The sequence below is a fragment of the Nycticebus coucang genome, chromosome 1, assembly GCF_027406575.1.
Source record: "Nycticebus coucang isolate mNycCou1 chromosome 1, mNycCou1.pri, whole genome shotgun sequence".
NCBI classification, from domain to species: Eukaryota; Metazoa; Chordata; class Mammalia; order Primates; family Lorisidae; genus Nycticebus; species Nycticebus coucang.
Window position 1 is genome coordinate 165,703,010 of NC_069780.1, and position 13,236 is coordinate 165,716,245.

Below are 13,236 nucleotides of genomic sequence, written 5' to 3' on the forward strand. Positions count from 1 at the left end.
ACTCTACCGAGGGCCATAAAGTGAGACTCTGTCTCTACAAAAAAAAAAAAAAAAAAAAAAAAAAGAAATTCAGTGAGTATTTTACTATTATAGCACACTTCAATTTGGAATAACTATATTTCTTTCTTTCTTCCTTTTTTTTTTTTTTTTATTGTTGGGGATTCACTGAGGGTACAATAAGCCAGGTTACTCTGATTGCAATTGTTAGGTAAAGTCCCTCTTGCAATCATGCAAGGGGATAACTTTTCAAGACCCCCAGTGGATAGCTGAAATTGTAGATTGTACTGAACCAAAGTCACAGATGCTCAAGTCCCTTGTGAAAGAGCATAGTATTTGCATATAACTCCTGTACATTCTCTAATACATTGTCAATGTATATAACTATTATAGTTCCTATACTGTATCATATAGGGAATAACTATAAGAAAAAGTGTGTAGGTGTAGTACAGATGAAACTATACTTCTCGTTTTTCCAAATATTTTCAATCTACATTTGGTTGAAACCCTGAATGCAAAGCCCACAGATAGAAAAGGCTGAGTGGGTACCATGTTTTTTCCTATGCATACATATCTATGATAAAGTTTATAAATTAGGTGCAGTAAGAGATTTAACAGCAACAATAATAAAATGGAACAATTTTAACAATATGTCCCATTTCTTTGATTTGTGTTGCATTAATGCAAGTGTTTAAACTTACATTAAAAAATAAAAACAAAACTTACATAAAATCATTTATAGTATTTTGAAATTATCAGTTTATTACAGTTGTTTTGTTGTATGTTTTTTCTACAGGTTGGACCAGTGGATCACATTGAATTGTCTTCTGGCCCTGAATTTGAAAAACCATTAACTTCAAAAAACATTAGCATTTCTGAAGAAGGTTTGTGGGAAGTTCTGAGGCCTGGGACTGAAGGCTTGCTTTGGGTGACCAAAAAACAAGCTTTTTTTTTTTGGAGTGCCAGAAATAGAAGTACTTTTTATATGTGAGCTGAAACTATTAGCTCCCAAATTTTTAGATTAGGATTATTTTTGTGATGTGACTGGCTTCTGCTTCAAGGCCGTTTGTTCTGAGAAGCTGATTACCTCCTCTCCTTTTATAACAGCATAGGCATTGTGGCTTGGATCTTAGTTTCTGTGGCTTTCAGGCCTTTGGCCACACTCTGCTGGGGATTGCACAGAGGTTTGTGCTGAGGTTTTTGTTTGTGGTCAACAGCGGAGCTGGAATTTGAGGTTCTGGTTAAATGGCCAGGCAATGATGAGGTAGTAAGTTTTTTCATTTCTTACTGAAAGAATTAAATTATATGCTGGGCATAGTGGCTTATGCCTGTAATCTCAGCACTCTGGGAGACTGAGGTGGGTGGATGGATTGTTTAAGCTCAGCAGTTCAAGACCAGCCTGAGCAAGAGTGAGACCTCATCTCTACTAAAAATGAAAAACGGAGGCAAGAGGATTGCTGAGCCCCAGAGTTTAAGGTTGTTGTGAGCTATGACACCACGGCACTCTACCTCAGGTGACTGAGACTCTCAAAAGAATTAAATTAAAGTAGTTAGGTTTTTACTTTATACTGTATCTACAGTTGTTTATACCTGCACTTTTTTTCTCATTCTGTTTTATCAGTAGTTAGTCTTTTTTTAAAACCAGATTTTGTCTCGGCACCCGTAGCACAGTGGTTATGGCACCAGCCACATACACCGAAGTTGGCGGGCTCGGACCCGGCTGGGCCAGCTAACCAATAATGATGTCTGCAACGAAAAACAGCCGGGCGTTGTGGCAGGCGCCTGTAGTCCCAGCTACTTGGGAAGCTGAGGCAAGAGAATCACTTGAGCCCAGGAGTTTGAGGTTGCTGTGAGCGGTGATGCCATGGCACTCTACCGAGGATGACATAAAGAGACTGTCTCGAAAAAATAAAAAAATTAAAAACTAGATTTGGGTTCATTGATTCTTAATTTTCTTTTCTTTTCTTTTTTTTGACAGGGTCTCATTAATTTCTATTTTTACCCTTATTATTTCTTCTGTTTTTAGATGGGCTTTTTGGTTTTTTCCTGCCTTCATTTTTTCTTATTTTCTGATATATGCAGTTGAGGCTGAGCATGTCCTACATGGACCTCAACAAGAGGCTTGCCTGGTGGTGTTCAGATCTTCAGAGTTTGTAATTCATTCATAGATTCTAAAGAGTAATAGGTTTGGGCTATGTTTTTGCAATTGATTTCCATTTTATTATATTACAGTCAGATGGTGTGTATGATGATACCTATTCTTAGATACTTGTTAATTGTCTTTGTGACCTAATATATGCAGTCAATTTTTATAAATGTTTTACACTTCTTTGAAGAGAATAAACATTGGCTGTATGTAAAGTGTATATATACTAAATACACACACATATCTCCATCTAATTATGCTTCTAAATTGCATTGTCTAGATTTTCTATATTCTTTCTGATTCTTAATCTGCTTGATCTATTCATTTCTCAGAAGAGTGCATTAAAAACTATCCATAATATTCAGTAAACCATGAATAAAATTAACCATAATATTCAGTAAGCCAAAACAAAACAACAAAAAAAACCTATCCATAATTGTGGAATTGTTTATTTCTCATTGTAAATCTGTTAAATATTGCTTTGGATAGTTGAGGCTATAAACTGAATATAGTTCAGGATTGTAATTTTCTTGTTAAAGTTTGTCCCTTTTATCATTAAGAAATGACTTTTTTTTTTTTGAGACAGTCTCACTATGTCACCCTAGGTAGAGTGCTGTGCCATCACAACTCACAGCAACCTCAAACTCTTGGCCTCAATTGATTCTCTTGCCTCAGCCTCCCAAGTTACTGGGACTACAAGTGCCCGCCACAACGCCCAGCTATTTTTTTTTTTTTTTGTACCAGAATGTTTATTGCAGCCCAATTCATAATTGCTAAGTCATGGGAAAAGCCCAAGCTATTTTTTTTTTTTTTTGGTAGTTGTTGTTTGGCAGGCCCAGGCTGGGTTCGAACCCTCCAGTTCTGGTGTATGTGGCTGGTGCCCTAGCCGCTGAGCTACAGGCACTGAGCCAAAGCAGTGACCTTCTTTATCCCCAATAATATCTTTTGACTTACAGTCAAGTTTGTCTAATACAAACTTTACCATCCCTGTGTTCTTATGTCTCATTTTTGATACTTTTTAAAAAATTTCATCATGAAAATTTCTGACATGCTTTAATAGAAGACAGAATAGTATGATTAACTTTTATGTACTTAACAGCCAACTTAGTAATTACCAACTCATGGCTAATTCTTTTTTATCTATACACCCACCCACTCTTCCCACCTTTTCCTGGATTATTTTGAAGTAAAACTCATACAAGCACATTATTTTATATATAAATATTTTATGTGTACTCTAAAATATAAGGTCCCATTTTTAACATAAGCATCATGTCACTGCTTAAAAAAAATTCTAATATTTTTATATATATCTCTAATCAGAGTTCAAATGTTGCCAGTTGCCTCGTGTTGTAGACAGATTTTTATTCTAGAAGAGAGAGGGTCTTGATCTTGCTCAGCTACTCTTGAACTGCTAGCCTCAAGCAGTCCTCCCAACCCAGTGTGTTAGGTAGGATTGGTTACAGGCGTGATCCACTACGTCTGGATCTTCAAGCATTCAGTTTCTTTCTTTCTTCTATTGTTAGTTCTTCCACCTAGAGTCTGAGTGGTAACTTTTCTGTCTTTGAAAATAGCTTTAATTTTACTACTATTCATGAATCATAGCTTATAGCTAAGTACAGACTTTTAGGATGATTATTATTTTCAAACCTGAGCATTTTAAAGATATGTTATTTACTGACATCTGCTAAGTTTACACTACCTATGTGCTATCAATATAATTGCTCTTCTTTTATCTCTGGTTGCTTAAAAAATTTCTCTTTGTACTTTATTTTGCTTTTTTTGATACAGTGTATCTAGGTATGTATTTCTTTTTATTTATCTTCTGTTGGAGTAGGAAAGATTCTTCAGTTTGAAGACTTAACTTTGGGAATTTTTCATCCATAATTGTTTTGGAATATTGCTTCCTCCCCATTCATTCTTTTTGCACTTCAACACACCCAGTAGAGGTGTGTTGGACCTCTAGCAATATTCCCTGTTTGCTTTCAACTATTACTTCATAAGTTCCGCCTCTTATCTCTCAGTGGTGTACTCAGGGTGATCGCCTCAGATCTGTCTTCTAGTTTGCTAATTCTTCTGCTATTTCATCTTTGCTGTTTCTCCTGTTTATTATGATTTTAATTTTGGTGAATACACTTTTAATATATAAAGTTCTATTTATTTTTCAAATCTATAGGTTCTTTGGAAGCCTCGTCTTCTTTTTCTATTTTGATTTTTATGCTTTATCTACTTAATATTTTTAGTCATGTTTTACAACCTTTCAGATTTCTTTAATGGATGCACATTCTCAACTCTTGAATCTGTGTAGTAACTCTTCCTCAAATTTGATGATTCCTTGTGTGATTTTATATATACATATGTGTGTATATATACATATATATATATATATATATATTTTTTTTTTTTTTTTTTTTTGAGACAGAGTCTCAAGCTGTCACCCTGGGTAGAGTGCTCTGGTGTCATAGCTCACAGCAACCTCAAACTCAGGCTCAAGAAATCCTCTTACCTCAGTTTTTCTATTTTTAGTACAGATAAGGTCTTGCTTTTGCTCAGGCTGGTCTCAAACTTGAGAGCTCAAGCAATCCACCCACCTGGGCTCCCAAGTGCTGGGATTACAGGTGTGAGCCACCACACCCAGCCCACTCTTGCCAAGTTTAAGAAAAAATTTAATGTTTGTTCATTGCTCTAATTCAAGCTCCAACATTCTCGTTATGGCACACAAAAACATGCAACCATAATGAATGTCTCTCAGGAAGACCCTGCCACACATTGACACATACACAGCTGTGAATACTGATATACTAAAGTTATGAAACCTTGCTGAGTTGTTTATATAGTGCTGCCAATGTAAGTTTACACTGGCAAGTTTGCTGTTTTACTTGTCGATCCTCATATATGTTTGGAATGCTTTTGTATTTGTTTTGCTATCATTGAAATAAAGAAAAATTGGGGTCGTAAGTTTTAATACAAATTTCTTGAGTTGAAGTTGCTATACTATACAGATAGTATAAATTTAGACCCTGCACCTGCTTTTTGCAAGCCAGGGGGTTAAAGGAATTCTTTTTATTATTTATTTATTTATTTATTTTGTAGAGACAGAGTCTCACTTTATCACCCTCAGTAGAGTGCTGTGGCCTCACACAGCTCACAGCAACCTCCAACTCCTGGGCTTAAGCGATTCTCTTGCCTCAGCCTCCCGAGTAGCTGGGACTATAGGCACCTGCCACAACGCCTGGCTATTTTTTTGTTGCAGTTTGGCTCGGGCCAGGTTTGAACCTGCCACCCTCGGTATATGGGGCCGGCGCCTTACCGACTGAGCCACAGGCGCTGCCCATGGGGGTTTGAATTCTTAAAGTAGACTTTTATTATTCTCTCATCTATTGTCCAGGCAGAGAGAAAACTTCTTAGCTGTTTCTCCGTGACAGGGATTTTCTTATTCGCATTTTATGGACAAAGGTCTTTGAATGCTGTCCTAGCCATATGAAATCTGTAGAAATCACATCTCCTACTCCCCTGTAGAATATTCTAGCATCATCGTCCAATTACTGCTCCAGCAGGCCTGGTTGTGTTTTGAACCTTTTGTGATATTTTAGCATTTCTAGTTTTTTTGGCAGGGCATGGGCCTGTGCACTTAGCTCAATCTGCCGTGATTCACAAAGTTGATAATACATTTTTTTTTTTACTTTGAGTGAGTTTTAATTTTAAATTTCATGTTAAGTTAATTCATTGTATAGTAGAAAGATATCAGAATATGTTGGGAACTTCTAATGTATGTGTGTTGCCATGTATAAATGTTAGCAATTATCTTTTCCATGTAATTTTTTTCTCTACTATTTTCTTTTAATTTAATATATACTCTTGAATAGTACATTTTTTGACTCCTGTGGATGAGGAAGATGGAAGTGACAAAGAGGAGACTTCAGAAGTTGAATTTTCAGTGACAGAAAATCACTCTAGTCAGAAGACCTATGTGTTTCCTACTGCTGATTCGGCTGTCAGCCTTTCCAGTGACCAGCACACCTCTACTCCTGGTAGTGTTCCTCACTTTTTTCATTTACACTTACTCTTATTTTCCATTATAAAGTTACTGAACATTATTTACTGGGAATATAGTTATGAAAAGTTTGTGAAGTCATTTATAATATTTATTTCAGGGAAATGACAGGTAAAACTTGTCTCATTCACATGAAGAATTGTGACACCTTTTATAAGATATACTGCAACCATGTAGCATATTCTGTGTAAATTATTAATATTAAATTTATAGCAATTAGAATTCCTATGATACTGTATTTTTATAAAAATTAAGAAATTCGGGCGGCGCCTGTGGCTCAGTGAGCACTGCACCGGCCCCATATACCGAGGGTGGCGGGTTCAAACCCAGCCCCGGCCAAACTGCAACAAAAAAAAAAAAAAAAAAAAATTAAGAAATTCAAACATTTCTAATTACTACAAGTTTGAATTTTAATTAGAAAGCAAAATAACAGGTATCATTTTTTAAGCCTCTACCATATGCTAGACAACACTATTTGAACCCTGGTTTAAGCCTGACCTATGAGGTAGATAGGTATTATTATTATTATTATCATCATCATCATCATCCCCATTTTATAGTATATTTTGTATATTGAGACTTAGAAAGGCGTAGTACCATTTTTTTTTTAATTATTTGGAATTCATTGAGGGTACAAAGAATTAGGTTACTCTGATTGCAGTTGTTAGGTAAAGTCTGTCTTATAATTGTGTCCCCCCACCAAAGAGGTGTACCATACATGGTGACCCCCCCATTCCCCTCCCTCCTCCCCTCTGCCTGATTCCTCATTCCCCTACCCCACCCCTTTTATTAGATCATCTACTGCCTTCATATTAGAATTGAGTACAATTGGATTCTTGCTTCTCCATTCTTGTGACGCTTTACTAAGAAGACTGTGTTCCACTTCCATCCAGGTCAAAACAAAAGATGTAAAGTCTCCATCTTTTTAATGGCTGAATAGTATTCCATAGTGTACATTACTACAGCTTGTTAATCCATTCCTGAGTTGGTGGACATTTAGGCTGTTTCCACATTTTGGCTATTGTAAATTGAGCTGCAATAAACAGTTTAGTGCAAGTGTCCTTATGGTAAAAGGATTTTTTTTCTTATGGGTGGATGCCTGGTGATGGGATTGCAAGATCAAATGGGAGGTCTAGTTTGAATTCTTTGAGGATTCTGCATACTTCTTTCCAAAGAGGTTGTACTAGTTTGCAGTCCCACCAGCAGTGTAAAAGTGTTCCCTTCTCTTCACATCCACGCCAGCATCTGCAGTTTTGAGATTTTGTGATGTGGGCCATTCTCACTGGGATTAGATGATATCTTAGGGTGGTTTTGATTTGCATTTCTCTAATAATTAGGGATGATGAACACTTTTTCTTATGTTTGTTAGCCATTTGTCTGTCTTCTTTAGAGAAGGTTCTATTCATCTTTCTTGCCCAGTGATATAATCCTCAAAGAAAGCTTGAGAAAAACATTTGAAGATATCGGCCTGAGGAAAGACTTTATGAAGAAGACTTTTGTGGCAATTGCAACAACAACAAAAATAAACAAATGGGACTTCATTAAACTTAAAAGCTTCTGTACAGCTACCAAAGCAAATAAACAACCTACACAATGGGAAAGGATATTTACCTATTTTGAATCAGACAAAAGCTTGATAAGTAGGATCTTCAGAGAACTCAAATTAATTCACATAAAAAGAGCCAACAATCCATTCTTGTGATACTTTGGAGAATATTCTCCAGATCCATTCAAATTATAAGAAAGGATACAAAATCTTCATCTTGTTGTGGCTGAGTAGTGTTCCATGGTATATTTATACCATAGTTTATTAATCCATTCGTGTGTTGAAGGGCACTGGAGTTGCAGTTATAAATTGCACTGCTATAAACATTTGACTGTATATAAGCTTATATACAGGTTATATACAGTCAAAAGTGAAATGACTTTTTTCCTTTTGGATAGATACCTAGCAATGGGATTACAGGATCAAATAGAAAGTCAATTAATGACAGTTAATGACACGGTGTGGGGTGGGGGAAGGGGAGAGCAAAAAAAAAGAAAGTCTACTTTTAGATCTTTGAGGACTCTCTATACTTCTTTGCTGTACTAGCTTCTTTTTATTTTTTTTTTTTATTGAAACAAAGAGTCTCACTTTATCACCCTCAGTAGAGTGCCACCTTGGTGTCATAGCTCACAGCAACCTCAAACTCTTGGGCTCAAACGATTCTGTTGCCTCAGCCTCCCAAGTAGCTGGGACTACAGGTGCCCGCCACGATGCCTGACTATTTTTTGCTGGAGTTGTCATTGTTGTTTAGCTGGCCCAGGCCGGGTTCAAACCCACCAGCTTCAGTGTATGTCACTGGCGCCATAACCACTGTGCTATAGGCACCGAGCCGTGTACTGGCTTCTTAAATTAGGATGCAAGAGAAGGAGAAAAGGCAATAAATGGTGTAACACGTACAAAGATGGACAAATTCAGGCTGGGCGTGGTGGCTTACGCCTGTAATCCTAGCATTCTGGGAGGCCAAGGCAGGTGGATTCTTCAGCTTAGGAGTTTGAGACCAGCGTCAGTAAGGGCAAGACCCCATCTCTAAAAAAAATCGAAAAATTAGCTGGGTATTGTGGCAGGCACTTGTAGTCCCAGCTACTCAGGAGGCTGGGATAAGAGGATCAGTTGAACCTAGGAGTTTGAGGTTGCTGTGAGCTGTGACACCATGGCATTGTACCCAGGGTGACAGAGTAAGACTGTCTCAAAACAAATAACTAGATAAATAAATAAATAAAGATAGGTAAATTCAAATGCTTTTCTCTAATGCTGAATGTGTGATTATAAATTTTGAAAAAAATACCTACATTGATTTTTTTTTAACAAAGTACAGAATTTATAACCCCAAATGGGTATTCTTCTGAATTTTTTTTATTCATATAAGGGTACATATGATTAGGTTATGTTGTTTATGTTTGTGGGGTAACATCTGAGTTGTAGTTGAGTCCTTCACCCAGGAGCTGTGCCATGTATCCCTACACTGTACTGGTAGGTGGGAGCTTACCAAGCCCCCTCCCTCTTCTGAGTATTTTAATAGTGGCAAATAATTTATTCACAGAGCATGGATTGAATTTTTGCTAACAGACAAAAGTTATTCAGAGGCTCTTCTAGTAAATGAAATAAGTGACTAGACTGAATGTCACTGTTTGGAATTAAAAATAAGCAATTGTGGTTATCAAGGAATGAAGTTGATTGTGTTTAATAAATTGTCTATGAAGGCAGTCCCAAAGGAAATGTTCCAAAAATAGTTTGAAAATGAAGTAAGGATATAGTCTACCTTTGCACCTACTTTTAACAGTATTTATTTGGATATGATACCTTTCAACTCTTTGATAAAAGAAATCGTTTGCATAGTAGTCAACAGTTTTTATACCTACTACTGCTCACACACTGATACAAAGTGTCTCTTAAATGGAGTATGTGGTTTCTCCTGAGCAAAAGCTCTTAGACATAGTAGGTATTACTTATACTAGTAATAGTATTGTTATTACTATTGCTATAATCTCAGTTTTATGTAAGTATTTCCCTCTTCGTTAAATTTCATTAATTGCTATTAAGAATTCAAAAATACCCAGACTCTAAGCACAAAGATAAAATTCTTGATTTGGGAGTTAATAAACTAAATAGAACAATATGTTTTCAAGAAACCAAAATTATTTCATACTAAAAATATGTGTATATGTAAGTCTTAGGGGCATGTTGGGTCTATCTTGATCGAAAGGAATGTTTTTTTTTGAGATGTCAGAACACTTTTCCATATATTATAATTAAATTCTCTTTTAGAGTTAAACATATAGAAGATTGAATAGAGTAAGTGTTTTGCTTTGAAGACATGTAGTTAATACTCAACAAGGCCTAAAAATCATTCTTTGGGTCACATTCTTACAAGTAAATGGGTTCTTGGATTTAAATTAGGTATTTTAAAAAATGTATTGTTTTTAGAGGCTGAGCGCAGTGGCTCACGCCTGTAATTCTAGCCCTCTGGGAGGCTGAGGTGGGTGGATTGCCTGAACTCACAGATTTGAGACCAGACTGAGCCAGAGTGAGACCTCATTTCTAAAAATAGCCAGGCATTGTGGCAGGTGCCTGTAGTCCCAGCTACTTGGGAAGCTGAGGCAAAAGAATCACCTGAGAGTTGGAGGTTGCTGTGAGCTGTGATGCCATGGCATTCTACCAGGGGCCACTAAGTGGCTTCTAAAATAGATAGAAATCTAAAATAGATTAGATATTTTTTTAAATATTTAATTTAAATCCAAGAACCCATTTACTTGTAAGAATATGACCCAAAGAATGATTTTTAAGCCTTGTTAAGTATGATTTTTAAGCCTTGTGAGACAAAAAAAAAAAAAAAAATCACTAGAGAATTTTTGTTTTATATAAAGTTAATTCCACCCTACTACTCTAAACAGTGTACTAAGCAAAGAAGAGTTGTGCCTCCTGAAAGATATCATATAGTATATTCGGCATAGGAAAGTAATTCTCTTAAATGTAAATAATATGTACCACCAACTAGCATATTCAAGAGGAGTTTATCAGATGTTCATCAGTTTACATTCATTTTTAGTTAATGTAATTAAGTTGTGGATACTGATAAATATTCTGTACATACATATCTTTAAACCAATTTGGAGGTTTAAAAATATTTCAGTTTCTGATTACATAATTTCTAAGTCAGGTCAGTTTTGAAAGTAAAAAAAATTGACTTTAAATTCTTATTAATAATAATGTTTCTTTTTTTAAAGGTGTGAATGACAGTGACGAATTACTTGAGAGGTAAATATCTTGAGTTAATTCACAGTTTCACTGAAAGTTGGTTGTAAATATGTGTTCTGAAAATTTTGTTCACATGTATGTGAACTTTTGCACTGTACATCCTTTTGGTTTAGGAATATAATATGTTACCACTGGGAATGGAATATTTTAAGAAAACTGAGGATTGTTATATTCCTTACTGTTTAGCACAGGTAATTTAAATATAGTAGGCTATGTTTGCTACATTTTCTTTTACTAAGTATGTATTAAATTCAGCAGGCAGGACCTATGGTGGTTTCCTCCTAGACCTTATATTTGCTTTTCTAAGAGAACCTACCAAGTCATCAATTAATGGTGGTTAGGCTTTTCCACTGAAAAATATTAGGATTACAGGGTGGCGCCCATAGCTCAGTGGGTAGGACGCCAGTCACATACACCGAGGGTGGTGGGTTTGAACCTGGCCCCGGGCCAGCTAAAACAACAATGATAACTGCAACAACAACAACACAAACAGCCAGACATTGTGGCAGGCGCCTGTAGTCCCAGCTACTTGGAGGCTGAGGCAAGAGAATTAAGTCCAGGAGTTTAAGGTTGCTGTGACACCATGGCACTCTAAAGGAGACATAATGAGACTCTGTCTCAAAAAAAACAAAAGAAAAATAATAGGATTATAGAAAAAAGAGGAAACAATAGATATATGTTTATCATTTTGTGTTCATTTATAACATGTTCATTTTTGCTTAAAATAAGTTGCAGATACTGATTTATATTTCTCAAATTACATTTGCAAATGAAGTGTTTCAGAAGATCCACTCCAAATGGCCGGATTAACTGATATTGTAGACATTATTGATGACCTTATAACTAAAGACGGAGTTTCCAGTGAAGAGCTTGGCTTAACAAAACAACAAGCTAGGAGTATTTCCAGGTAATATTTGGATAATTCCTTTTTAACCTATTTAAAATGTTTATATTTTAAGAATGTTCAAATTGGCCATGTTTTTGATGTGATTTTTTTTTTTTTTTTTTTTGAGACAGTCTCTCTCTGTTACCCAGGCTAGAGTGCTGTGACATCAGCTCACAGGAACCTCAAACTCTTGGATTCAAGTGATTTTCTCCTGTCCCAGTCTCCTAAGTAGCTGGGACTAGACACCCGTCATGAAACCTGGATAACTTTTCTATTTTTTTTAGTAGGAACAGGGACTCGCTCTTGCTCAGGCTGATCTCTAACTCCTGAGTTCAAGCAATCCCTCACCTCAGCCTCCCACTGTTGTGCCTGGCCATTTCAATGTGATTTTTATGAAACAAATTTGAAGCTTAGATTCCTTTCTTCCTAAATAAATTTTTTTATTCATATGTGGTCATTCTTCCCTTTCTCCCAACAAGTATAGTTGAATCTTTGTCAGTATTCTGTGAGCTTTCCCAAGGTGTCTTCATTCTAAATAAAACACACTTTTAATCGTATCTCTTATTAGAAGTAATTAATGATGTAGTTCATGGTACTTTACCCTAAATGTTAACCCTATATATATTCTTTTTTTTTTTCTTGAGACAGAGCCTGTGTTCATTATCAACTCAAGTCTTCCAAGTAGAAAAGCTGTCATTCTTACCTCCTGACAGCCTACACCTACCACACTACACCCTCCATTCTGACTGATCTTATTTCTAAATTACTAAGGCAAGACTTCTAATTGGCTCCCATTTCTAGTTAAAGCCCTTTGCCATCTCCCCAACTACTCACAGAAGAGTGAGCTCAGGGAGTACCTCTGGTCCCCACCTCCAGTTTGACCCACTTTCCCCTTCCAAGCACAAACTCTAGCCACATCTATTTCTTGCCCTTCACTGCCCATGTACTGTTAGTTACAACTAATGGTAACCAAATGTGTTAGCTTAGAAATTTAGAGTTTACATGATCTTGACACAAGGTCATAGATAATATAGCAGATAAACTGCACTAATTATAAATAGAAATAGTATTTTTTTTTTTTTTTTTTTTGTAGAGACAGAGTCTCACTTTATGGCCCTTGGTAGAGTGCCGTGGCATCACACAGCTCACAGCAACCTCCAGCTCCTGGGCTTAAGCGATTCTCTTGCCTCAGCCTCCTGAGTAGCTGGGACTACAGGTGCCCACTACAATGCCCGGCTATTTTTTTGTTGCAGTTTGGCCGGGGCCTGGTTCGAACCTGCCACCCTGGGTATGTAGGGCCAGTGCCCTACTCACTGAGCCACAGGTCCCACCCAGAAGTAGTATTTTTTTCT

At 36.5% G+C, this 13,236-nt stretch overlaps 1 protein-coding gene across 4 annotated transcripts in view; it reads left to right on the forward strand.

Annotated features, from left to right (window-relative positions):
- The window catches only part of CPLANE1 (ciliogenesis and planar polarity effector complex subunit 1), a 148,995-nt gene that overhangs the window by 112,891 nt on the left and 22,868 nt on the right, over positions 1 to 13,236 (forward strand). For all 4 annotated transcript variants that reach the window (XM_053592040.1, XM_053592048.1, XM_053592056.1 and 1 more), the window contains 4 exons: positions 794 to 881; positions 6,010 to 6,174; positions 10,968 to 10,998; positions 11,774 to 11,905. In XM_053592040.1, coding sequence (XP_053448015.1) covers positions 794 to 881; positions 6,010 to 6,174; positions 10,968 to 10,998; positions 11,774 to 11,905 — 416 coding nt within the window. The remainder of the gene's footprint in view (positions 1 to 793; positions 882 to 6,009; positions 6,175 to 10,967; positions 10,999 to 11,773; positions 11,906 to 13,236) is intronic.